The sequence below is a fragment of the Rhineura floridana genome, chromosome 22 (assembly GCF_030035675.1).
Source record: "Rhineura floridana isolate rRhiFlo1 chromosome 22, rRhiFlo1.hap2, whole genome shotgun sequence".
In the NCBI taxonomy this organism is placed as follows: Eukaryota; Metazoa; Chordata; class Lepidosauria; order Squamata; family Rhineuridae; genus Rhineura; species Rhineura floridana.
This window is the reverse complement of record NC_084501.1, coordinates 2,294,039-2,321,401: the sequence shown is the minus strand read 5'-3', so window position 1 is coordinate 2,321,401 and position 27,363 is coordinate 2,294,039. Positions and strand designations below refer to the sequence as shown.

General features: G+C 47.7%; 1 protein-coding gene across 3 annotated transcripts in view; it reads left to right on the top strand.

Moving 5' to 3' along the window:
* The first annotated feature begins 2,299 nt into the window (after positions 1 to 2,299).
* Positions 2,300 to 27,363, top strand: part of SMG5 (SMG5 nonsense mediated mRNA decay factor) — a 51,234-nt gene continuing 26,170 nt past the window's right edge. For 2 of the 3 annotated variants that reach the window (XM_061606811.1, XM_061606814.1), the window contains exons 1-12: positions 2,300 to 2,462; positions 6,196 to 6,294; positions 6,486 to 6,609; positions 7,752 to 7,908; positions 12,169 to 12,258; positions 12,836 to 12,925; positions 15,109 to 15,187; positions 16,912 to 17,037; positions 21,752 to 21,820; positions 22,363 to 22,571; positions 23,235 to 23,372; positions 26,081 to 26,797. In XM_061606811.1, coding sequence (XP_061462795.1) covers positions 2,389 to 2,462; positions 6,196 to 6,294; positions 6,486 to 6,609; positions 7,752 to 7,908; positions 12,169 to 12,258; positions 12,836 to 12,925; positions 15,109 to 15,187; positions 16,912 to 17,037; positions 21,752 to 21,820; positions 22,363 to 22,571; positions 23,235 to 23,372; positions 26,081 to 26,797 — 1,972 coding nt within the window. In that variant the 5' untranslated portion in view covers positions 2,300 to 2,388. The remainder of the gene's footprint in view (positions 2,463 to 6,195; positions 6,295 to 6,485; positions 6,610 to 7,751; positions 7,909 to 12,168; positions 12,259 to 12,835; positions 12,926 to 15,108; positions 15,188 to 16,911; positions 17,038 to 21,751; positions 21,821 to 22,362; positions 22,572 to 23,234; positions 23,373 to 26,080; positions 26,798 to 27,363) is intronic. The other variant, XM_061606812.1, reaches the window with a different exon arrangement.

Sequence of the window (27,363 nt, the reverse complement as noted above, 5' to 3'; positions counted from 1 at the left end):
GTGAGCTATCATAATGGTCCCTTTCTTTAACATACAGAAGAGAGATACCTGCCCTATCTTGTCCACAGATGTAAGGTCCGAGTACCAGCACCTCGGTTTTTTTACACACACTGGGCAGGGCTTCTGCAGATCAACTGGTTTTGTGAGCTGAATTCTAACTTCTGGAAGTTTTGCAAAGTGTGGCTTTTCAGCTTGGATTTAGTGGCACATAATAACCAAAATGGAGATAATAGTCAAGAAATCAGGAGAAGGCTAGGACTGGGGAGGGTAGCTGTGAGAGAACTAGAAAGGGTCCTCAAATGCAAAGATGTATCACTGAACACTAAAGTCGGGATCATTCAGACCATGGTATTCCCGATCTCTATGTATGGATGTGAAAGTTGGACAGTGAAAAAAGTGAATAAGAGAAAAATCAACTCATTTGAAATGTGGTGTTGGAGGAGAGCTTTGCACATACCATGGACTGTGAAAAAGACAAATAATTGGGTATTAGAACAAATTAAACCAGAACGGTCACCAGCAGCTAAAATGATGAAACTGAGGCTATCATACTTTGGACACATCATGAGAAGACATGACTCACTAGAAAGACAATAATGCTGGGGAAAACAGAAGGGAGTGGAAAAAGAGGAAGGCCAAACAAGAGATGGTTTGATTCCATAAAGGAAGCCACAGACCTGAACGTACAAGATCTGAGCAGGGTGGTTCACGACAGATGCTCTTGGAGGTCGCTGATTCATAGGGTCGCCATAAGTCGTAGTCGACTTGGAGGCACATAACAACAGCAATAATAAAACCAAAATGGACATTTTCAGGAGAGGTGGAAGAACAATCATAATTCTCTGTGCCACTACGGGATACAAAGGGCTGTAATTTTTTAAAAGCAATATTGTGAGCTATTGAGTTAAAGTTAACAAATAGTGTTTAAACAAGGCTATCTGTGGGATGATAATGCTGGCCGACTTTAGAAGGTTGTTGTTGGATGGATTATTGAGATAATATATGCAAAGTGTTGCATTGTCTAGATATCAATTACTTCATGATAATACCTACTTGGAAAAATACAGAAGAAAGGATCCATCTTACCTATTTTGATTATTAATACACAACTAATAAAAATGATAATAAAATTATAATTTTTAAAACGCTGCTTTTTTTTAAAAAAAACCCTTCCTCTCCCCCTCCCCCAATCAGGCCACCCGTGCTTGGCAATCAATTGTGTTGTCATTAAAAGTTTATTTGAATGTCGCTTGAAGCTCGAAACGCGGCCATCTTGCCCTTACCGCAGTCCTGGCAAAACCTTACGGGAAGAGGAACGCGCTTAGAGGCGCAGGGCATGGGAAACCACTTTAATCAAGCTCTCGCGAGGATGCGGGCTAATCTCACGAGATGAAGCAGGGGCTGCCCTTTCCTTTGCCAGCCGCCAGGGGGATTGTCGTCACATAGAGTTTTACAAGAGAAACTCAGCCCTTTCTTTGGATTCAACACTCTCGGGTTTACTTTTGACAGGAAGACACTACAATCTTCCCGAGTGGTGGAAACGAGAGCTGTTCGCAGAGGCCAGCGGAGAAACCCGGGCTTTTTATCCCGTTTGTGGCTGCTCCACAGGCTCAGGGAGCGGCCTCCTCCCGCCCTGGCTGCAGGATCGGGGCCTGGCTGCAGCAGAGAGCCGCGCCGTCCAGCCCCCGGCCACGCACCCTCGGCGGGCCACGCTGCTGGCCGGAGAGAGCCCCGCGTGGTGCGCTCCAGGGCGGAGGGTCGGGCTCAGCCGCGAAGTTCCACTGGGTGATCCTGGAAGAGTCTCTTGGCCTGGCCTACCCCGCAGGGTCGTTGTGAGGATGGATGGAGTGGGGTTGGCAGGGCTCAGCTTTCTCCCAGCCCTATGTGGCCAGCCCCGCCGGGGCTTGAACCTGGGCCGTTCTGCGTGCCAAGCGGATACTCCGTCGCCCTCCTCCAGAGACGTGAATCGTCACTCTTCCCTTTCCTAGCTCTACCTCTCTCCTTCCTTTTCCCGCGCCTGTCTTTGTATCTCTACGCCGCCAAGGCGGAGCTCTTCTCGCGAGAGTCCGGGGCGAGTTCTCGCGCGATTTGGCTGAGGAGGGCAGCAGGACAGCCCCAGCCCCCTACGCTACCGCTGCCGCCGCTCCGGGAGCCCCAGACAGCGAGGCGGCGAGGCGGGGCCGGAGCGCGATGGCTGCCGAGCGGGGCCGGCGGCAGGCGCAGCAGGAGCAGCGGCGGCCCCTCAGGCTGAGGAGGGGGCGTCGGGACCAGGAGCGTCGGGGGCGGCGCTGCGGGGCGGGCTGGGCCTGGAGCGGCGGCAGGTGCTGCGGCTGCTGAGGGAGCCCCGGGGCCGCCACTGGACGGGCCGCGCCGGCCGGGCACGGCGCCATGAGCCAAGGCAGCGGAAGCGGCGGCGGCGGAGAGCCGGAGGCCAAAGCCCTCCACACCAAGAGGCTCTACCGGTGAGGCAGGCAGGCAGGCAGGCGGGGGGAGGGGACCCCCGGGGACCCCCCGCCCCCGTTCATGTCCCGCAGCCCCAAGCGCCCCTCCCCCTCCGAAGGGCGGCTTGCCCGCGTTTGAACTCATGGCCGCGGCATCCTGGCTCCGGTTTCCGGGCCTCCCTTCCCTCTTCTCCTCGGATCAGCAGCCCTGCGAGGGTGGCCGGAGATGGCCCGAGGCGGCCCCCCTTTCTCCTTGCCCCCCTTTCCTCTCTCGTCCTCGCCCCTTTCTCCTCTCAGCAGCCCTGCGAGGCGGAAAGAGGGCAACGGAACGGCATGGGGGGTCTCTCTCCCCCCACCCCCGCTTTAGCATTTCCAGCAGCCTGAAAGGGAGGCGAGGCGGAAAGAGGGGGAGGCTGAATTCCCCCCTCTCACATCCTCATCCTTTCTCCCTTTCTTTCTTACTCTGCCTTTTATCCTCACAGCAATCCTGCGAGGCGGAAAGAGGCGGACTGCATGGCCCAAGGCTCCTTCTCATCGCCCTCCCCGCCCCGCCATCCTCCCCTTCCACAAACACACACGTAGTTCTCTGCAATCTTGTGAGGGGGACTGAATGCTTCAGGTGCCCCCTCCCATGCTCTCTGCAGCCCTGTGAGGGGGAACAGGGCAGCTGAAGGGCCCAAGGTTCTCCCTGCGCTACTCTCTCCTTACCCTCACTTGGGATGGGGTATGCTGTGGGAGAGGGGGCAATCTATGGGAGGCATAGGCCTGTCCCCCTATTTCAGGGGTGTGGGGAGCCGTTGGCCCTCCAGATGTGGCTGACCTGCAAGGCCCGCCATCCCTGGCTTTGCTGGGGCTGCTGGGAGTTGTGGTTCAGCAGCCTCTGGGGGGAGGCAAGGGGTCCCCACGCCTTGCCCTGTGGCATTTGGGGAAGGGCTGCGGCTCAGGGGAAGAGCGTCACCATGGCGTGCAGCACCTGCCAGAAACCCTGGCGAGCCACTGCTCCCAAGCAGTGCAGGCAGCACTGAGCTAAATGGACCAACGGTCTGACTCCGTAGAAGGCAGTCTCCTCTGTTTCTAGAGGCACTGGCTCACGGTGACCCAGAGGCAGGAGCGGTTTGGCCTTGGACCTCCGCCATCTGCCCCTGATGGGAGTCCCTACGCCACAGTCCTCAGGAGCTTTATGAGGGACTTTCCCTTTGAGGGGGCATGCAGTTATCCCCTTAGTCTGTACAGTCCTTTAGAGCCCTTTGTATCCCTGCTGCATGGGCACCACAGGCCTACTAGAGATCTGTGGGGCAAATATTTCTGCATTCAAGGGGTCAGTTCTCTTCTCCCCTTGCCCCATCAGCTCTTGGCTGTGTAGGTGTTCCCTAACTTTACCTCGGCCTTTCCCAACTTGGTGCCCTCCAGATGTTGTTGAACTACAGCTCCCATCATCCTTGGCTGGGATGAGCACCAGGTTGGGAAAGGCAGTTCTAGATTGCCAGGAAGGTGGAGCAAGCAGGCCACACGCAGTGGATCCCACGGTTATTCCCAGTTCCCAGTGATCCCTCCCAGTGCCTTTTGTGTAGTCCCACTTTTCATTGGGGAAGCTCCGGGGCTTTATTGAAGAGACATTTTATCCTCAGAGTACAGGTCTATTATTCCCCCTTCCACTTCCATAGGTCTCCCTTACCAGTTTTCTCTAGTCCCTGCTCAACTCCCTTTATGGAGCTCAAGGAGGAAGACTTCCTTAAACTGGGCAAGGTCTCCTAGCCTATGTGCACTGGATAAGCACTTCCCATGAAAAGCTGTTCTTTCACCTTGCTAATTTTTATAAAGTCCAGCCCCACCTTTTTTGGAAACTATCCTCACCCTATCAGTTGATTTCTTCCGTTCTCACTTAAATAGAACGGGATAGAGCAGACAGCCCATACTCAGGGGTAGAGAAGTTGACAATTCTTTAAGGGTTTTTTTGGGGGGGGAGAAGACAAGCACCCTACATTCTTAAGTCAAGGAATTTTCTTCCTTCTGTGGCTGTCAGCAAAGCCTTGTCTGCTACATCTGCCCTTTTCTTTCCATCGCGATTTTAAGGATGTTATGTGCGAAGCAGGGTACCATTTCCCACTTTACAGATGCAGCTCTCAGTGACTTTGCCTGGTTCACACTGTGTATCAGTGGCAGAGAAAGGGCTTGAGCCATGTTTTCTGCATTCAGGTTGAGTGCTGGATGTGGGTTTCTGCCCCTGTTTCACAGCACACCACTTCTGGGCAAATAAGTCTCTTCCTGTCTCTCTCTTTCCCACCCCTACTGTTCTCCGTGTTACTCTACACAGATTGTTCTTCTTTTCTTCCTGACATTTTCATGGAGCTGCCTAGATTTAGGCTGGGATAGCAAACCCATGTACCAGATTAGGTTCACCAGCTCTCATCTTCCTCCCCATCATAGTGCTGGATTGTGAGGAAAGGTTTAAACTTCCACACAGCCCAGTATTGTGATGGGGCAATTTGAATCTCCATGGCAGGACTGAGAGGAGAGGTTTAACCCTTAGCTGCCCAGCACTGTGATGTGGATGAGTATGTGTGTGTGTGTTAGCAAAGGTGAGTACGCGTGATGTGCATGAGACTGAGAATATTCAGTGGCATGTGACCCTTGGAGGGTAAGCCAATCTTGGATCGTAGAAGGCTAGCCATCCACAGTTTAGGCATTTCCTTGCTATCTCATAGACCAGGTAGTTGCCCTTTGCGGAGGGTAGTGTGGAGGGAGGGAGGCTACTGACATTGTAAGAAAGCCTTTTCCAAGTTCACCTGATGAGTCTGTGGTTGAGATTGAAAACGGTTTGTCCTACTTTCCTTCCTGCTGTTAGAATGCTTGTCACTGGGTTGCGTTCATGGGGCTTGGCATGCAATGCCATCTGCGGGTCTTTTAATAGATTGTGGCATCTGACTCACTTTCTGCCAACGAGCAAACCCAGCAGTAGATATCAAAATGTGTCAGTGAGACCCAACACCAAGCTCTTAATACCTCAAAGTAGCGCTGCTTTCTAGCATATAGGAAAGGTCAAAAAAGCAGCAAGTGCCTGAACTGGCTGAACGTTGGTTAAAACAGGAGGCTTGCCTCTTAGCTTAGCCTTAGAATAAATGTAAACACAGTGACTAAAGGTAACTAGCCAGTCGGTATAGCTGCAGCACCTCGAAACTTGCATTTTACAAGTGCCACACACTGTTCTCCGTTTGCAAGGAGTCATTCCTTTCATGTGGTGGCATCTGTGCTCTGGAACTCCCTGTCTCTTGACATTAGGCAGGCACCTCTACTATACTGTTTTAGACACCTGCTGAAAACCTTTCTGTTTCACTGGGCCTACCCAGACACAGGATTTGGTTACATCTGTTTTTAAATTTGTTTAAAAGTTTTATTGAATTTACTTACATTAAAATGTTTTTAGATGCTTTCCATTTTTTAGAAATTGTTTTAAATATGTTTTCATTTTATCTCAGTATTTATCTCAGTATTGTTTTATCACATATGACGTTGCAACCCTGGGCTCATTTGGGAAGAAGTGAGGTATATGCTTTTAATAAATAAAAATTGTTTGTGTAGATAAGAATCAAGTTAACAACCTGGGGAATAGCACCATGAGTATCTTGCCTGGGTGAGCAAGCCTTAAATAGCCAAGGAAAGGAGGAGGAGCGTGGTAATACAGAATTTCCATGTAACACCCCCCCCGTGTCTTCTTGGTATTAATGCTTTCTGTGCTTTTGTGTATGCATTATAGAGCGGTGGTAGAAGCTGTGCATAGATTGGATCTCATTCTTGGAAACAAGGCAGCTTTTCAAGAAGTTTTTAAGCCAGAGAACATCAGCCTGAGAAACAAGTGAGCAAGCTGAGACTTGTTGCTTATTTGTCACAACTGTGTCTAAAGATACGTTGTGCCTTTGACCCCAGATTGTGGGATGCAGTGCAAGAAGGGTCACTTCTTGTTCTGGTGGGCAGGGATCATGGCTTATAAGCCAAGTTAAAAACTCACCCTCTCTCTTTTCCCCACTCTTCAATTTCCTGTGTTAGGTTACGTGAACTGTGTGTGAAGCTGATGTTCTTGCACCCAGTGGATTATGGGAGGAAAGCAGAAGAGCTGCTCTGGAGGAAAGTTTACTATGAAGTCATTCAGCTCATTAAAACAAACAAAAAGGCATGTTATCTCTGCTCCTTTTGTGATAACGTGTGCTAGATCAGTAAAGGCAGCAACATGCAGCGGAGTGGCTGCTGCTCTTGTGGGCCACATCGTTGGGTCCTAAACTGTCTGTAGCGTTGGCCGCAGATCATGCAGAACAGCATTTAGTGTGGCCCTTCCATTGGTGGTTCTCCTGCCCCTTTCCTTCCTTGCTTCAAGTCAGTGGAGGGATTGCTGCTCCATTGATCTATATGGAAAAGGCTGTGGTCATGGAATCCTTAAGGAGGCAGTTGAAGATGGGCTGGTATGCAAAGCTGCCCCAAATCCCCGCCCGTTGACTAAAGGAGGATGCAGCTTTTCACAAGGGCACTCTGTTTTCTGTCTGTTTTCTTCAGGAGAGTGAAGGAGTTGTACTCGATTCCCAAAGCATACAAGCCATAAAGGGCTGCTGCTGGATTTTGGGCAGTGATTTAGACCTCAAGCTGCCCTGAACCAGCTGTGAGCCCCTCAAGTGGCTGGGCCACGACTGGCAGTGACAAGCCAGTGCCAGCGTAGACAGTGGGAGTTCTGCAGAGGGGTAGCCTTGAGTGGCCTGGAAAGCAGGGCTGTGGAGTCGGAGTCGGAAGCAGTTTTGGGTGGAGTCAGAGTCGGAAGCTGTAGAAATGTACCGACTCCGGCTTCAAAATAAATTTTGATTGACAGTTTTTTAAAAATATAAATTCACAATGTCAGAGAAGCTTCCCATGAAGTCAGCTGTAGTTGAGCATTTCACCACAACTCAGGATGGAAAGCATTTTGTGTGTCAGTGTATGACACAGGACTCAGATGAAGACAAATGCTGTGATGCCAAGATCAGCGCATATTCAGGCAGCGATAAAAATCCTACGAGAGCTTCCAATTTAAAAAGACATTCACAGCCCTTTCCAGGGCTGTGGAGTCTGAATCGGAAGCAATTTTGGGTGGAGTCGGAGTCGGGGAGTAGAAAAATAGTTGGAGTCGAAGGTTTGGCGTACCAACTCCATAGCCCTGCTGGAAAGGGAACAGCTTAATCTCGACCCTATCCACCTTTGGGAAGAGGGAGAGGGGGTGGTGGAGAAGCAACTGGCAATGCTCTCTTAACATGTTTTCTCCCCTCTTCTTCCACTCTCTTTGTCCCACAGCACATTCATAGTCGCAGCACCTTGGAGTGTGCCTACCGGACACACCTTATTGCCGGCATTGGGTTTTACCAGCACCTTCTTCTCTACATCCAGTCTCATTATCAGTTAGAGCTGCAGGGTTGTATTGACTGGACACATGTTACAGATCCCCTGATAGGTCAGTATCCAGTTGTTGACACTTAATTTTTAAAAACATTTTATTCAGCGCAATAGCTACTTGAATTATCTGGATTTACTTCTGTCATGGAAAGCTTTTGTATCTGCTCTCCCCCACCCCAATTTTCGGTTAAGCCATACACAGGCAGGATCCCACAAATCTTAAGGAGCGCATCTTCTGGCATGATGTCATCCAGCTTTTAAGACCAAGGGCAAAAGCCTTTGCTCAGTGTCTCTCTTTTGGGGGGGATGTTTAGATTGGCAAGGAATAGCTCTACGATGACCTTCAGTCAACATGTATCAGGAAGCCACCTTTTACCATGTAAGAGCATAGCAGGGTCTCCGGCGGAGGTCCTTCCTATCACTTGCTACTTTATCCTATTAACTGGAGGTGCCAGTAGTTGAACCTCTGTGTGGCCAGCATGTGTTGTGCTGCTGAGCTGTGTTCCCTTCCCATATCTGAGGTGGTTTCTTTTGACCTGGCTGCGTCTATATTCCCAGGAGCTCTAAGACGGTCTTGCTTGGCTGAACTCCTGTCGTGTCGAATACACTTCAGAAAGAGAAACAGAATTCAGAAGATGTGCGGTAGACAGTAGATTCTTGAAATGAGTATATAGTGAAAGGTGTCCAGATACAGATGTTTCTTATACAGATGTAATCAGTGTTTACTTAAATCTAGTAATTTGAAAAGTCTGAGGTACGGAATAATTTTGGGCATTGTATTTTTAGAATTAATTCACTTCTTTTGTTTAAACAAATGTGGGTCTTATTCAGATGAGACTTTATAAAATAGTATCTGGTTTGGTTTCTAGAGCTTTGTTGTTAATGTAATTAATTTTGATTGTAATATAAGCGGTTGAATTCTCAGTAGCTCATAGAAAATATAATTTTCCAGACAGTATGTGTATGGTCTGGCTTTGCAGAGGGATGAGTTGCAGATGGATGGATTGGGATTTGATGACCAGCTGAGTCCTTTGACCTCTGTGAGATGACTAGAAACAGCTTTTTTATTCACTTGCACAATTCACTTCTTGGCTGGTGGGAGTTTATAACTGCCTTGAGGGCTGTCTCCCAGAGTGATGCACTAAAAGGCTAATGTCCTTGGCAACCATTGCTGTGAGAATCGTGTTAATACTGCTGCAGAACTTATGGAGCCCTTGGAAAATCTTGTAATCCACACAAAGATTGTGTAGTTTTTGACATATTAATTGCACTTTAAAATCTCACCTATGTTCCTGTGCAGGTTGCTGTGGAGGTAGGGGGAGAATTAAAATACATAGTTGTTGGACTTGATTAGTATATGTCCAAAGTGTGGATGGAGTTTGGGGGGAGGTCCTTTAGAGGGATGTTGTTTTCCCCAAAACATATTTCTTGCAGCACTCTGCTGCAGAAATTAGATGGGTGACAGATATGAAATGTGTGTAAAGTGCCCCATGGATCTCCATGTTGGGTCTACGTTTACATTCCTATCAAGACTGCTTACTTATCGAGCAGTTACAGCATTAAGGGGACCATGCATCTTGACCACGGAGAGAGCCCTTGACATTGTTTAGCTCTCGTAGCTGCATTTGGTCCCTCTACTGGCCTTAGAATTGGCATTTGCCTTGGTAACGGTGTCAACAGTATGAAGATGAGATGCTGCCTCATCGGTCCATTTAGCCCATCATTGCCTACCTTGTCTGGTAGCAGAGCCCCGTACTCTTAGAGATATTGGGAAGCGAACCTTTGTCCCAAAGTAGAGCCATCCTCTGTTGGTGAAGAAGTGGGTTACCTCTTCCCACTCGCTCTTGAGGAAGAGTTTACATAAATTAGGTAGACTTGAAACTGCCCCTTATCCTGGTTCTATCCTATCTGCTCTTGAGACAAAACTACTATTTGGAGTTTTCTTCTGTGTTTTGGCTTACAAGGCCCTAGACAATCAGAAAGTTTTTGTGTCTTTCCCTGACCACTCCCACAGTAACACAATCTATCACTTACAATGCAATTAACAATCATTTGCAGCAAAAATTAAAAACATCTTAAATCTGCAAAAATTAAAAAAAAAAACACCCAACCTACAGCGCAATACTGAAACCTCTAGATTCAAATCAGATCTACTCAAACACCAGAGCAAACAAATAGTTCTTCATTTTAAGTCTAAAAATGACAGCTACTTCCCCTTGGAGGGAATTCCATTGTTGGGGCCCTTCCGCAGAGAGACCCATGTCACTGCCTGACTGGCTGTGGTCAGAAGGACCAGAAGCAGCCCCTCCTCTGCTGATCTCAACACAGGCTGGTAGGCATTGGAGGTGCTCCTTTAAGTACTTAGGTCCTGAGCCGTTTAGGAACAGGTTCAGAGGAGGGCAACAAGGATGATCGGGGGACTAGAAACCAAGCCTTATGAGGAGAGACTGAAAGAACTGAGCATGTTTAGCTTGGAGAAGAGAAGACTGAGGGGGAGATATGATAGCACTCTTCAAGTACATGAAAGGTTAGCACACAGAGGAGGGCCGGGATCTCTTATCAATCATCCCAGAGTGCAAGACATGGAATAATGGGCTCAAGTTGCAGGAAGCCAGATTTTGACTGGACATCAGGAAAAACTTCCTGTTAGAGCCATACGACAATGAAATCAATTACCTAGAGAGGCAGTGGGCTCTCCGACACTGGAGGCATTCAAGAGGCAGCTGGACAGCCATCTGTCGGGAATGCTTTGATTTGGATTCCTGTATTGAGCAGGGGGTTGGACTTGATGGCCTTATAGGCCCCTTCCAACTCTATGATTCTATGACCATAAACTTGAATTGGCCATGAATCTTACTTAGCTAGAGACGAGAGGGAGCTGGCTGAGATCTTTCCCACCTCTGATCCCTGAGGTGCTTTTAATTGGAGATGTCTGGGCCTGAGTCTGGGAATCTTCTAAACTATGCTCCCCTTTTCCAACACAGCTGCTATTCCCTGTTGGCAGGCCTTCTTTTGGGTATGGGCCTGGGACTGCTTGCACCCAGAGCAAAACTCATGCCTCTAGACCAACCCACCAAGTCACTATTTGCAAGACTGCACTTAATATTGCTTACCAGTAGCAACTGCAGCTAATGAAGCTCTCTGCTTCCATAGTGTGGGGTGATGAAACACAAGAAGAGTCCTGCTGGACCAGGCCAAAAGACCACCAGTAGGACCTGAAGGGAGCAGCCCTTCCCTGTCGCCTGTCCCTAGCATTTGGCATCCAGAGTAGGGTTGCCAGGTTCAATCCCTGATCCTCATCCTGTATCTTTAGGAGAAGAGAAAGTCAGGCAAGTGCAGGTGTTCTGGCAACCCTGTAATGGGAAAAAACACAAGGTGGAATTCTCCCCTCCCCCTGCACAACTCTTGCAACCAAGAGGTCTTCTGTATCTTTAAAAGTTGTCAATCCAGTAAGATAGGGGGCTGCGTGGAGAAGCACTTGTTTTCAGTGCTGAACCCACAATTAACTAACTTAATTGAGTGACCCCTTGAGCTCTAGGGAATTAGTGAATAAAAAATGTCTCTCCCACACCATGCATCATTCTGTAAACCTCATTCTCTCCCACACCCCACCCTGCCTCCCAGCTGCCTCTCTCTATTTTCTGAACTAAAAATCCCCCAGTGGTTTACCCTTTCCTCCCAACTTGTTGATCATAGCAGGATGTCACAACAAAGTTGCACCACTGTGTATACTATAAAGGGCAGACACTGAAACGTATCCTGAGAAGAGCCTAGGAATTCTGCAATGTGAACATGTTATGCAAATTAAGGATGGCTGTTTTGTTTTGTGTATTTGACTTCAGCCTTTGCCAACCTGGTGTCCCCCAGACATTTTGGATTACATCTCCCATTTCCTCCAGCCGGCACACCTGTACTGAGTGGAGGCTGATGGGAGTTGTAGTCTAAAACATGAGCCTACCACGTAGGCAAAGGCTGTTTGCTCTCATAGCTATGGGGGTTGGGTAGTAGAATGCATGGGACTGAAACCCCACCTCTTGACCACGTGAGGCCTTCTCTGTTCCCATGTGGCTTCTGAGGCTGAGGCTGTCATTGCCCTCAGGCCATTTACTTTTCTAAAAGTAAAAGCAGAGGTTCTCAGAATATCAAATTCTGCAACTTGTGAAGTATATTTGTGGAACAGGCACAGCCTAGCCATATGAGCCAGGGCGAGCAGGAATTCTGGTGCGGGCGGACTCTCCACTGTCATCTTAGAGCACTAGCCGTCTTGTTCTTCAGCAGCGCTCACCCCACATTTTCTTGTTGGTTGTCTTATCTGTAGGCTGCAAGAAGCCTATAACTGCATCGGAGAAGGAGACGGAGTGGGCTCAGATGGCTTGCCACCGGTGTCTGGTTTACCTGGGGGATTTAGGTGAGAGCTGGTGTGGAGGAACTTGCTGGTGGAGGTTGGGTGCTCTTCTAGCCCTGTGAATCATTGGTTTTCTTGCAGTGCAGAGGAGAAGCAGACTATTCATTAATGACTAAAAAAGCCCTAAATGACTCGGGCCTATTGTGTCAAAAGCTCCCCTAACAAGTCCCTCTGTGAACTCCCAACTCTGTCCAGGTTGCAAAGATGTATTCATAAGGTGGATGTTCCACCCTTATTGGACTCCCTCCCTTTGGAGACTCTCCATAACCTCAGCCTAAGCCTCTTCCAGATTTTTTTTGCATGTGCTGAAATTTGGGGGACTATGGATATCCTTGCAGAATTGGGGAGGTACTTATGCTGTGTTTTTAAATACTTAGTAGGATTTTGATAACATCAGGAGAATTCTAAACACTTTAAACTTTCCACCTGCTCAGAATTTGATCTGACTTTGTTCTGTGTATTGAATAAAGCTTCACTGTGTGATCTATCCATAAAACCTCCCAGATGGCTTTGCAGCATTGTCCTAGACTTTGACTTGCTGTGATCCTTAAGCCTCTTGTGTGTGTTTGTTCCTTATCAGCTCGGTATCAGAACGAATTAGCAGGTGTGGACACAGAATTGCTGGCCGAGAGGTTTTACTATCAAGCTCTTTCTGTTGCACCACAAATTGGTAAGAGTTTAGCCCAATTGTCTTATGATCTTTCCCTCCCCAAAGATAATATTCGTCTACCAGGCAAATGTGTCCACAAGTTAGTAGCTCACAGGAGCATTTCCCAGCCTGCCTACAAGTGTTTGCAAAGCTGCTGTGCCTGGAGGCAATGGGGAGGTGACTGTTTTAGAAGTCTGCCCTAAAGCAGGCTTGTTATGTTACACTCTAGGTGTGATAGTAATTTCAAGGTGAGAGCAATTTGAGTGTATCTTATACCATAGGCCTGCATGCTGTCCTTCCTGCCTGATGTCCACTAGTACAAATTCCCAATACTAACAGCTTCAGGTCCTTTTCCACGTCTTTTGTGGAAGTATCTAGGGCCTGCCCACCATGGAAGTGGGAGAAAGCCTGTATCACTCTTTGTCTCCGGGACCTCTTCTCTCCCTGAATTCAGAGACCCGTGGTGGAGTTGGCACCAGTTTTTCCAGCCTGTTGCAGCCAGCCTCTGTTTCTGGTCATGCAGGACAGGCAGACTCTATTCATTAGAATAGACAGGCAAGGGGTAGAGAGCCCTTTGTGTGTCTCAGCAGGGCCAGTGCCAAAGGGCGGCTAGGTCAGGCCCTGGCTGAGGGCCCCTAAAAGACCCCTTGTTAGGGTGGGAAAATAGTGCTCCCCTTCCACAATCCGCGGCAGGGTTGGAGCTTCCAGGCCAGCGGCCTGTTTGCTTGCTCCACCCACCTCTCTCCTGTTTTATTGTTGCTGCGTGTGCTGCGCTGCCATCAACCAAGATGGCGATGGAGGCTTCTTTAAGGGGCTGATGCCCCTACCGCCATCTTGGTTGATGGCAGGCATGTGCGCACGTAGCGTACTGCTCATGTGTGCCATCAACTAAGATGGCAGTGGGGACATAAGCCCCTTAGAGAAGCCCTGGCTGCCATCTTGGTTGATGGCTGCTCACCATGTTCAGCCGCAGAAGACAGGGGAATGGTAGGTGGAATAGGCAGGAGCTGTGTGCCCGGGGTAGGCTAGTGCCCAAGGGCCCAGACATGCCTGGCGCCAGCCCTGTGTCTCAGCCAGCATAACAAGGAATCAGTGGACAGAGCCAACATTACCAGCTCATCATCCAATTTTTATTATTTAAAAAATCATACCTCACTTTTTGAAGAACTTCCCCAAAGTAGTTTACAAAAAAAACCAACTCCACGATTCAACAGTGTTCATGGGTATGTCAGGCCCAGCAGTGCTGAAACTATGTGTGTGGATCTGGTCTGTAATTGTAGAATCGGGCTGCACAGATGTTTTGGCAACCAGGGCTTCAGAGGCAACCCAGCCATACGGGGAATGGGCTGAGGGTTCAGACCCTGCAAGATCCATTAGTAAGCCCTGTTAATCCCCCTCCCTGCCTCATCTGGTTTCCTGAGAGTATGGCCTCCCAGCTGCAGAAATATCTGGACGTGCTTGTCTGGAAGGGGGCCTGTCTCCTCTCCTCCTCTCTGGGTTCAGCATTCCCTCTCCCGTGTGGTCTTTGCAGGGGTGTGTGTGTTTCTCTTGCCAGCTTGTTGCTGCAGGCAGAGGAAGGCCGGCTCCTTTCCAATCCCTCACACTTGAAAAATGCTGTCTCTTGTATCCAACTAAATCAGTTGTTCTCGAACTTTTTTCCCCCATGGACCACTTGAAAATTGCTCAGGGTTTAGATTTTTCTGCCTGTTGCAGCAACAGTAATGCATTGTGCTGGATGCTGGATGATTTTTAATTGTATTTTCATTGCTTCTTTTCTTTTATATCGTCTTTATTGTGTTCCACAGAATTCAAATTATATTGTATTTTATTGTATTACAAGAAATAAAGAAGCAATTAAAATATAATTAAAAATCAGATCAATAAAAATATTTAATGTGATGGATGTGTCTTCTCCCACATTCACCCACAAATCCATAGCTATGCCGTGGACCACCTGAATGAAGCTCACGGACCACAGTTTGGGAACCCCTGGATTAAGTCATGCTTAGAATAGACCCATGGAAATCAATGGACTTAAGTTAGTCATGGCCATTTATTTCAACAGGTCTGCTCCCTGAGTATGACTTCGGACATAACCACATGCCCTGCACTTTGCTACTGCTGCATTCTAGATTGCACGTCTCTTTTGGGAGATTTTGGCAGATGCGAGTGGACTTGCTCTCACTTCTTCTTTTTTGGGATAGGTATGCCTTTTAATCAGCTCGGGACTCTGGCTGGGAGTAACTATTACAATGTGGAAGCCACCTATTGCTACCTGCGCTGGTGAGTATGCCCAAGGAGCCCCCGGGGAAAGGAGAGTGAGTTGGTACATGCCAGCCATCTATTGCTTTGGGGCAGTGTCTTCATTGTGCAGTGTTGCCTGTTGATGTTTTTGCTCTGTGCATAGCCAGTGGCACAAAAATTGCTGGAATGTGGCTCTGATACCTGCCTAACTTGACCAGCCTGGATGTTGGTTGCTGTTTTACAAATATTTGTGCAGCCTGGGTGCTTGCATTATACGTCTGTGAAAATCCGGTAAAAAAACACCCCAGGAACTTGCAAGCAGGGCTATGTGTAACTTACAAACGGGGTAAAATTTGCAAAAAGAGAAATGGAACAAGTGCAAATGATAAATCTCCCAAAGAGGCCAGCCAACTCAGAAGATTCCATCATTGATAGCATGTCCAGTATAGTCAACTCTTCAGGTCTTAGTTGCTTCCAATGTTGCATATGTGGTATCTGCAATTTTTTTGGAAATGTACCATTGATTTGTTCTTTCCCACAAATATTTATAGCTTGTAAGCTTGTTCATAAGCATCATGTCCCCCCCCCCAATTCTTTTAAAAGCAAGATTACAGCTGGCCATGGTTTGTGGCTTTTCCTGCTCCCCTCTGGTATTGTTTCCTGAAGAGGTGAGAAGACCCCCTTTGTCCCTTGTGTAAGAGGTTCAGGGGAGCGGCAGGGTCTCTAATTTGTGATGCAGTAGGAGAGAGTCCTGTTTCTTACCTCTTCTGTACTCCAATACAAAGAGAAAGAGGATCCTTTCACTTTGCCAAGTCCTCTTCAGTTCTTTGTGAACTTTATGGAGGAGGGTGACCTTTTGCTGGGCAGAGTGAGGCAGTTGCCAGAGGCTGGCCGAGGATGTGGAGCCCTGTGACTAAGAACTCTGCTTGTCACGTGTTTCATTTTAGGTACACATCCCAAAGCTGTGATAGATAGGTGTAAATAGGTAAAGTGTACAGGCACGTACATGATATAGGACTTACTCAGTGGCAAACATGGGTTTGTTGCTTTGTAATGGTGTGAAAAAGCTCAGATGTTAAGGGCTGTGTGAGCAATGCTTGGTGAAGTGAATAGAAACCAGCGGGGACGCTGAGTAAGATTTCTAGTGGTCGAGGGGAAACATTTGTATGTCATGATGTACTTTGCTTTATTGTGAAGGGAATGAGCCTGACCCCCCACAGGGCTTGCACCCTCTTCCCTATCTGGCACAGCCACAAGGAGGAATTTGGAAGCTTCTGTTTTCAGTTCAGTGCTAGCTAGCTAGTCATGTTGTCTGAACTTGACAAACCATGAGTTTGTTTGAAATAAATCAGCTTTAAACTGTGATTTATGCCGACAAATCCTCGTTAAGGTTAGCCACAAGGGTTCAGATGTAATGCTAACTTGTGGTTAATTGATGTTAGAAGTGAAAGCTTCTGAACTCCTGCTTTGAAGCCGGCTGAGAGGGAAGGAGGGGAGCACACCAATCTTGGAGGAGGCTATGCTCACTCCCAGCAAAATATGACGTCTGAATGCAGCTAGTGCCTTGCAGAGCTTTGCTCAAAGACTAGCAAAGTTTTGCAAAATAAGCAAATAAATGTGGACTTGCTTGATTTGAAGAACTTATGCAGATTGCAGAATTCAGCTCTTCTCACTTTAAAAGAAACCATGGGTATCCATTGCTTGCATGGAAAGTCTTACTGAGAAACTAATGTTTCTGCTTTGTGGGTTTTGTGCCTGTTTAGTATCCAGTCTGAAGTGTCCTTCGAAGGGGCTTATGGGAATCTCAAGCGCCTGTATGATAAGGCTGCCAAAATGTATCACCAGCTGAAGAAATGTGAAACCAGGAAACTGTCGCCAAGCAAAAAGAGGTAACACAGTCAATCCTGGAATGAACAGATCCCAAAATCTGTTCAGCATCTGGTAGACATGTTCAAAGGTAGAGAGTATACTGGAGGTGGAAGTGAGTTGTGAGTTTGTGTGGCCAGCTGTGCGTAGACCTGATCTGGCCTTCTAAGCAATGTTATTGAGCCTCTGGTAGCCTTAATTAATTTTCATTGTGATCAAAAAATGTGCTGCTGCTGCTGCTAGTTTCATTTGTACAGAAGATGGGTATGAGTGGAACAGGGGGATCCTACGCTTTTGGATTTTGTATACCCTGGCTGTGCCAAACTGCATTTGCTTTGTAACTGTGAAGCCCTTGCTTATATTATGGAGCCTGGATATTTATGCCAAACTTACTTTGGGCATCCCTACAAGGTATAAAGCAGTAAATCAGCCCTTGGGAATATAGAAGTTGGTACTGATGTAAACAGGACGTGGGTTGTGGATATTTCCATAGAAAAACACAGCGACTTGTGAATGACCTCAGCAGGATGACATGTGTCACTGAACACGTACACACATCCCTGGAATTTCTTGTTTGTGTGGATTGTGATTATCTCCTAATAGTCAAATGAAGATAGCATCTGCAATTTGATCCTTGCGGGAGGAGGGGACGCCTACAAGTTTATTTGTGTGGTGCTGCATGTGAGAATTGAGGTGGAACTGCATGAGGCAATGCAGCCCTTAAAATTGGGCTGTTTTGGTGTGCAAAGGTGTGTTCTGTCCTCTTGTTTACCATGACAACCCTGCTAATACCCATTTCACAGAAGGGGATGCAGAGAGAGTAGCGTCTGGTTCAAGGCCAGCCAGCTGAATGTGAGCCTGAGCTGTGGTTTAAATGTAACATCATGGCTGGTCCAAGGCTGGGACTGTTAAATTCTAGCTTCTGCAGCAAGCTGGACTGAGAAGCTTTCTTGGCATTTAGAAGGGGAATTGGAGGACTCGGCTCTGTGTGCTTAAGGCTTGTTGAGCATTAGGGCTCTAGCGGCCTCCGTCTGCCTTGTTTGCTCTCCTTTCGAGGATTAGGCGCAGGCAGCTTTGATGGGTGAAGGGGTCCCTTTGCCAGAGCTGCTGCAGTTTAGACCCTCTTCCAAGTGGGAGAACTAGCCCTGCCACACAGCGATAAGGGCTGTGATTTGAGCCTGAGGTTTTCCTTCTCCTTGTAGTGTTGCATAGCTATGGGGCTTCCTCGAAGTCTCAAGAAGCACTATGTTAAAAAGAACAGAATAATCGAAAGACGGAAGGAGTGTGGAGCAGGGCTGTGGAGTCGGTATGCCAGACCTTCAACTCCGACTCCTCTATTTTTCTACTGTCTGACTCCAACTCCTTCATAAATGGCAAATGTATATTAACTAGTAATAACAAATTTACTGTAGTAAAATGGTAGCACGAGGCATTTCATCACCACCATGTGAATTCAGAGCGTGGAAAAGTTACTTTTTTGAACTACAACTCCCACAAGTCCAATCCCTGGGGATGATGGGAGTTGCAGTTTAAAAAAGTAACTTTTCCACGCTCTGGATTCACATGGTGGTGATGAAATGCCTTGTGCTACCATTTTACTACAGTAAATTTGTTATTACTAGTTAATATACATTTGCCATTTATGAAGGAGTCGGAGTCGGTACATTTCTTCTGACTCCACCCAGAATTGCTTCCAACTCCACAGCCCTGGTGTGGAGAGACAGAGAGAGAGGAAATGTGCCAGGCTATCCAGATTCTCTGCCAAGAAAAGCTGCAGTCTGTAGAAGTTATGTAAACTGAGTAGATCTGCGTAATTCCTCATTTTGCACAATTTTGGGTGCAGCTCCTCCTCCTTGCTTGTTTCTGGTAGTCAAGGCGCAGGGAGTAGAGCTACCATGCACGGAAGCCTCATTGGCAACCACTAAGAATCTTACTTGGCCACCTGCTTTGGCTTCTGAGAACTCGTGTTGCATTGTTCACATACTTCCATCCTTTGGGGCTGGAATGCACGTGTGCACCCAAGCTGAAATCGTTGGTGTGTGTGAGAGAGAGAAACCTGTAGGAGCGTGAATAGGTGGAAGATTATCTAGTGCAGGGGTGCAGAACCCTCCAGCTGCTGTCGAACTCCAACTCCCATCACCTCTGATCAATGGCATGCTGGGTAAAGCTGATGGGAGGCCAACAGTATCTGGAGAGCCACAGATTCCCCACCTGTGGTCTGGTGTGTTCTGATACCTGATGAAGTTCCACTTTTTAAAAATCTTGGCTTCTATTTAAAAGGTTCTGCTCCTTCCACTATATCAGCACAATAACCCTGTGAGGTAGGCTAGGCTGAGAGAAAGTGGCTGACCCAAGGACAACCAGTAAACTTTGTAGCTGGGTGGGAATTTAAACCTGGGTCCCTCCAGTCCTAATATGACACTCACCGCACCACTCTGGCTTTCAAAAACACTTGACCAAAGTCTAGGGGGAGACTGAAGCAAGAGAGCTGAATGGCAGGATGGGACTTGGGGGGGTGTCGTCATTGTCATGCACAGCAGTTGGATTCCCACCCTTCCCATGGCCCTGATTCCCTGACATCTGCTGCTGCAGCCAGTCTGTCCCCACGCTCTTCTCTCGCAGGTCAGCTACATGAGATTCCTCAACTAGGCACTTATCATCAGGGCTGTGTGTTCTCCACAGGGACCACGCATCCGAACTCCATGCAGATTCTCTGCCCCATATAAACATCTGCAAAGCAGGCAACTATGAATATATTTGCCTGTTTAGCATAAACATGCCTGCTTAAAATAAATAATCTAATAATAAATAATTTCTTGCTTAGAAAGCTAAGCAAGGCACTGAAGTTCTACCCTCTGCCTACTATTCTTTTCATCCCCTGCCCTGGCATGTGGGATCACAAGTAGGCATTGCCCACACATCGTTTCAGTTCTATCTCAGCCTGCACAAGGACTAGAAACTTGTATTAAAAGAGTGACCCCGAAGAGGCTGGATTCTCTTCCTGCAATGGAACTGCATGCTTGTGAAGGCAGAAGATACCCAGATGTGGCTCCCGTAGGCTACAAGCTAAGCAGAAAAAGATCCGCCTGTAGCATGCTGAAAGCTGAGAGCAGAAGTGTTCATGGCCAGACGCCGGGAACAGCGTGCCCAAGGTGCATTCAACAAGCCACTAAAAGAATTAGTCGACAAACCTTTGCTTTCTCCCTCTCACCCCTCCCCACTTGTATTATTCTTGGCATTTCAATGGCACTTAGTCTGAAAAGAAAGCCAGTGTGGTGTAGTGGTTAGAGTGTTGGACTACGACCTGGGAGACCAGGGTTCGAATCCCCACACAGCCATGAAGCTCCCTGGGTGACCTTGAGCCAGTCACTGCCTCTCAGCCTCATGAACACCCTATTCATAGGGTCACCATAAGTCGGGATTGACTTGAAGGCAGTCCAGTTTCAATGCACTAGAAGAGCCAGTGTGGCGTAGTGGTTAGAGTGTTGGACTACAACCTGGGAGACCAGGGTTCGAATCCCCACAGAGCCATGAAGCTCACTGGGTGACCTTGGGCCAGTCACTGCCTCTCAGCCTCAGAGGGAGGCAATGGGAAACCCCCTCTGAATACCACTTACCACGAAAACCCTATTCGTAGGGTCGCCATAAGTCGGAATCGACTTGAAGGCAGTTCATCATCATGATAGTCTGAAAAGAGCTGGTTCTCTGTTCCAGTTCACAAGAATCTTGCTGCATAATAGCCTTACATATCTTTCGTCACTGCAGGCTACTCACTGCAGCGGTTCACAAGCCTGCATTTATTATTTACTGTATTATTTAGACAATTTCTATACCACTTGTATGTCAGTGAAACTCTAAGTGGTGTACAACATAAGTTAAAACATTTTAGACATCACATACAAAAAACACTACAGTCTACAATCCATAAAACACAACTGATAACTGAACAGAACATCCAAAATGTACTCGGTTTACTCAGGCACATCCATACAAGATCAACACATCACATTGGTCAAACATATCAACATTCTAAACTGATACAATCAAACCTTCTGTTTTAGCATACCTCAAATCACACTCTGCAATTACTCGCATAATTCAGTCTCGCATCCTAAAAGCAACACGCTCACATGTCCCCACCGTGAGAACCAGTCAAATCCAAATACATGCAGACAAGCAATAATGCACACATGTGCACACTCACACTGTGGATAAAGCATTCCTACCAAGCACTCTCCCTCGTCTCTCACTCCAGGAGGTAGAAACTATCCCCGACAGACTCTTACCCTGGGGGTATAGAAACCATTTCCCCCCAACATAGTTAGCAATGTCACTTCCCTTGTCTGTCACCCGAGGAACCAAAAACGACTATCAAGCTTTCACCCTAAAAAGGGGGAGGCTTTCAGTCACAACAACCTGTCAGTTTGCCCATCTCTCTACAGCACTTGCATGGAGTAGCGATGATCTCTCTTGGAGGGGAATGGATTCCGAACCAAGACGACTTCAAGTGTGACGCTAAGTGCATCATTTTGCGCGATGCTGAGGCTGCCTCAGGCAGTCCTTTCCCTTTATATACTTGGAGCATAAAGGAGATATGACACGATTTTGTAGGCAAATGGCCAACAGCTGCACGCAGTCCTTCCAAACATGCATTAACCTGCATTGTTTCTGCCTGTCTGGCCTTTAAGCCATGTATGTGAGCACCTGCTGATTGTGTCCTCCCACTCCCACCTGCAGATGCAAAGACATTAAAAGGCTACTGGTGAGCTTCATGTACTTGCAGAGCCTCCTTCAGCCCAAGAGCAGGTGAGTCATTATTCTTACTGTATTGCTTTGTTACCCCTAGTAAATTACGTAGCTGAAACAAAGCACTTATGAGCTGGGAAAACACATTGCTCCAAGCAGTCTTAAGAAATCGGAATAACTTCCCATTTGGGGTTGCAGGGAGAGAATACCTTGTTCCAACACTCTTCTGTATTTTTATCATGGGTCAAGAGCATTGCCTTCTCGCTGGTTGAGATCTCCCATCACCAGATGGAATGCATCTCCCTTGGTTCTTGAGAATGTTTAGGGTGAGACTAAAGCACCTTGGAGAGGGTGTGTGCTCAGGTCAAGTATCGGGGCTCCCTAGTTCTCAGCTACCTGCTTGTTGGCTGAGGAAGTGCAGGCTCTGCAGATGGGGGCTGTGCCTCAGAAAGCTTGTTGATGGGATCATATGCCCACTGTGCCCATTTGGGGCATGTGACCTTTAGGGAAGAGCCTGCACCTCCTCTTGCAGCTGCTTTCGCCTCCTGATGGAGGTGGAATGATTCTCTGTGGCTCATGCCGCCCTGTTGTCCATTTCTCAGTTCTGCTGATTCTGAGCTGACGTCTCTCTGCCAGTCGGTCCTGGAGGACTTCAACCTCTGCCTCTTCTACTTGCCCTCTTCTCCCAACATGAGCTCTGCCACAGACAACGAAGAGGAGTGCGAGAATGGCTACTCCTTCTTGCCAGACCTTCTCATCTTCCGGATGGTCATTGTCTGCCTGATGAGCGTCCACAGCCTCAAGAGGGCAGGTAAGCAGCACGACCGTGTAGCGTATTTTTCCAGGGAAGAGGCTTTGTGGGTTCCAGAATAGCAGGGCAGCTGTTGTGGAGAATTCCTTCCCTGTCGCTCGTCCTCTTGCAGACTTGAGGTGCCGGTTGTAAGCCTCCCTGTCAGCTTCTCTGTGTGATGTGATTGGCTGAACTAAGCCAGAATCCCTCAAACTCTTCCTGTCTCTGGAATAGCCGCAAGAAGGAAGTTGCTCAGCTCTCACTCCACAGACACAGTTGCTGGCCCCTGGGCTCACCTGCTCCTGGGGCAAAATGGGGATTGAAGCAGGTTGAAACTGTGTCCAGCAGCCTCCTGGCCAAATGGGGGAGAGGGGTTGTCTTAATTTTTCTTTTTCAAGGAGTCTGGCTGTTTACCATATGCAAGTGGGTGAAAGGTTGGAGTTCTTAGTGTTGTTGCAAGCAGGATTTTTAAATGTCTGAATAACAGTGAGTTGATAATATCTTAACTTGGATCCTATGAGCCAAGCCCAAAGGCATTTGGGTGCGTGCAGGCAATTGAGCTAAATACATGGTTGTGGTGTTCCCTCTCCATCGATATCAGAGGCACCGGAAGAGTGCCATTGCATGTTTTCCCCACACCGTTGTTGGTTTCCCTTGCCACTGAGATGCCCTCTCTCCTTGCAGGCTCCAAGCAGTATAGTGCAGCCATTGCGTTCACACTGGCCCTCTTTTCGCACCTCATCAACCACGTCAATATTCGCCTACAGGCAGAGCTGGAAGAAGGCGAGAATCCAGTTCCAGCCTTCCAGAATGACGGCACAGGTAAGGGCAGGGGATCGGCTGTCAGAATTGTTAGATTGGCCCGTTCTGTTAAGATTCCAGCGTTGCATCTTCCAGGCTGCTTTCTGTTCTTGTGTTGAGGCAGACAACATTGGAAGGAGCCCTTGTGCCTCTAGGCAGAGGGCCCTCCTGGTCCAAGTTTTACCTTTCAGCAAGAAGCAAGTGTTCATTTACTTTTGGTGTTGTATACTACTGCATAAAAAGAACAAAATAATTGAGAATAAAATTCTCAAATCGCAGGGCATGATTTGCACTATACACTGTACCTAGTTTTGTCTGTCCTGTATTTCCCACCATCCAGCTTCATTGGATGGCGCCGTTGAGTTCTAGTGTTATGAGAGAGAGAGAGAGAGAATTTTCTCTGCCCACTTCCTCCACACCATGCATAATTTTATACACCTCAGTTATGTCCGCTGTAATCACCTTTTCTCTAAAGCCCCAAATGATGTCACCTTTCCTCATAGGGGAGTTGTTCCGGCCTCACAATCATTTTACCTGCTCTTTTCTGAATGCTTCTATCCGTTTCTTTAAAGGAGAACTTTTACTACTTTGAAAATTACAATTCTTTGCAGGAAGCCATGACACTGAGTGGTATAAAATGATGCAAGTTCATCATGTAAATAGGTGCAATGAGTGATACATATCTGCAAGATTTACAGGGGCCTGGAAGATTTAAAAGATGGTTGTCTTAATGCCTTGGTTTGCCTTGTTCTCTTTGTTAGGTCTGGAAGAGAATTTACTTATTTTAAAATACTTTATAAAAATATAAGTGAAGAACTCTTATTGGCAAAAAGTGGGCAGGGAGAGGGGAAGTTTCAGGCCTGTTCTCAAATAGCTGCAGAATCCACCTTGGTCCTCCTAAGTTGCTTTAAAACTCTCACTCTGGAGTTACGCTGTTCATGATGCTGGCACTTTGCCTTGGCCAACATGGATGCGAAATGCCTTTGCCGGTGGCATTAAACTGGTTTCAGTGGCTGAGCGCTATCAATCTGATAGGGATGGATTGATTATAGCCACACCATCTAAGACTACTTGGAGTAGCCTTTGACTTCTTTTTAGTTAAGGCTTTGCATGTAACTTCTAGCCATCTTGGCAGCAGCCTAACGTTACAGGATCAACAGCTCAGGCTTTTCAGGGACCTCAGACTCTTTTTTTTAAAGTGATTTGCTGAAGCATTAACAGGAAATCTTGCTGGTATTGATCAGTGGAGTCACTTCTTCACCTTCTTAACTTTCATGTTCCCAGGGCTGTGTGTTATCCTAAAACTGCCAAGAAAAACTGAACTCTTCTGAATTGGCTAAATTAAGCAGATTTGCTTTGATTTCTTACCATGCATAATTTATTCCTTTTTTTTGTGTGTCATGGCAAGGAGCTGTGTGATGACTCATTCAGCTGCTGCTCCTGGCTTCTGTGATTTCATCGAATGTAGTCCACACATGTTACAGCGTATTTTTGCGGCCAAGAGGACTATTTAAGAAGGTTGCTTTTTAAAAATATAAAATGAAGTAGATGAATGGGCATTAAAATGGCAAATGCGGTTTAGTGTAAGATGATGCACATTGGGGCAGAACCAGAATGCCAACACTGCACACGCGTCCTGATGTGGTCTAAGGCTGATAGGTGACTTCCCAAGAAAGGGATCATGCAGTCATGCTGAATAGCTCTGTGAAAGCCTCTACCTGTTTTTTAATACATAGTTTCTTTGGTGTTTTCCTTTTTTTTCTGTAACAATACAAGTGAGAAGCATGAACAATTCAAGGAAAGAAATACAAAACAGTGGCAAAACATGTCAGGTCATCATACCATCAAGAAAATCAAACCTGTGTTTTTAAAAAGGAATAAAAATAAATAAATAAATTGGGGAGGGGCAGGGAGAAAGGAAGGGATGGGAGGGAATAGGCTCTGGCAGAGCCCACGTGGCATAGCCATCATGCAGACAGCTCCAAGTAGAAGTCCCAGATCTCAGAGTATTTATGTTCTTTGTGACTCTGAGTAAAAGTAGCTCTTTCAGTGTTGTAAGACTAGTCGCTTGGCCTCTAATAAAGCACACAGGGTCCAGCTGGTGTCCCTGTGTCAAATTTCAGGTCATCGGGGTGTATTTCATATCCTGGAATTAACATTGAAAATGTTAGACACGTTCCTACGACCAGGTTAATGCGAGTAAGGACTTCTGCCCAAACCGTGGCCACTACAGGCAAGACCAGATCACATGTTTTTGTGCTGCCCCTGCCTTACCACAACGCCAACACGCATCAGTAGATGGAATGTGCTTCGGACAGAGGTGATAGGGAGTCCAGTAAGCCCCAAAAGCGAGTTTCTGTGGGATGAGATGTAACCGAACTGTCCTGTGGCCAATTCCACACTGGGCGGTATTAAGAAAGGGATTGAGAAGCAGACTGCCCATATCTTAACTCCTTGCTTGGAACCCTGGCGAGCCATTGGCAGGCCCACGGTCTGACTCCGTGTGAGGCAGCTTCCTGTCCTCCTGTGTTTTTCACTCTGTTCCTCCCTTGCTCAAGGCCGCAAGACAAGTAGCTTCTCTATCTGCTGCTGCCATTGAGCCAGCTGCTGCGACTGAGCCAGTTCGAACTTGGAATTTGTGTCCTTTGTTGACCAGGCCTGGCAGAGCTGGTTGTATCTAAGCAGTTTCCAAAAGTGTGTGTGTGTGTGTGTTTGGCTCTTCTTTACAGAGGATCCAGAGGCCCGGGAGCCGTTGAATTCTATCGAGAGAGAAGCTGAATCTGAGCTGGCCAACCACAGACCCAAAGAGGAGCAGAGGAAGAGTGAAAGCAAGAAGGGCAAGAAATACTCGCGTCTCTCTTGCCTGCGCCGACGTCGCCATGCCCAGAAGGTGGACGAGAGCGACCTGAGCGAAGGCTTTGACTCTGATTCGAGCCCGGATTCCACCAAAGGGAGCGATGGCTCCGAGAGCGGCTCTGAGAAAAGTGACGAAGAGGCTGAGACGGCTTTTGATGTGGAGACAGACTCGGACATGAACAGTCAGGAGTCGCGCTCAGACTTGGAAGATATGGACGATGACCCAGATGCCGAAGGGGAAAGCCAAGCCAAGAGCCTGAAGAATGGCACCAGGGAGGCTGTAGGCACTGCGGAAGGTGACGGGGGCAGGCTGGTGGACTTGAAAAGCCCTGGCATTGCCAAGAGTGAGACTCCGGCGGAGCCTGTCGCCAATGGGCCAGGCTTGCTGGGCGCCAGCGATGCCAGCATAGCCAGCAACCTCCAAGCCATGTCTACGCAGCTCTTCCAGACCAAGCGTTGCTTCCGACTGGCCCCCACTTTCAGCAACGTCCTCCTCAAGCCGAACTGTGAACTGCCCGCCCAGAAAGAGGCAATGGACAGCAAGCCTTGTGTTAATGGGGATGTGGAAAAGTCCAAAATGGGTGAGCAAGGTGAGGGAGAAGGAGGGAGAGAGAATGGATGCCCTGGGTTGGAAATGAGATCCATTAATTGGGTGGGCAAAAGGGCACATGAATGGTGAAGCGACAAGACGCTTCCCCCAGGGGGTTGTTTTGGGTGATTTGTGGTTCATACCCGGCTGACCCAGATCCCAGCTGCCAACCCAGAGCTGTGAGTGGGGAAGGGGACAAGGCCAGTCCTCCTTCTGTATCCTGTTTGATGTTGACTTCACCCCCCCCATACAAACATTGCCGCCTCCAAGTGGACTGATGAGTCTGGCTGCTGACTTTGGAGGGTGTGTGTGAGAGGGAGGGAGGGAGGGAGGGGGAGAATGCACAGGCATGCACGTAATTTGATTACTCATTTGCTCAGAGTCAGCTTAAAATGGACATATTTTTATATGTGACTGCAGAGTTCTGAAAGTGCAGGCAAAAGCAGGTCAAAAAGACTTGATGCTTAGACATCTTTTTAGTAAGCAAGTCCAATAAAGCTCCACCAGCAAAGTTAATTCATCTGTTTAAAGCACTATGCTTCCTTGCTCATAAGGAAACTGCATTTG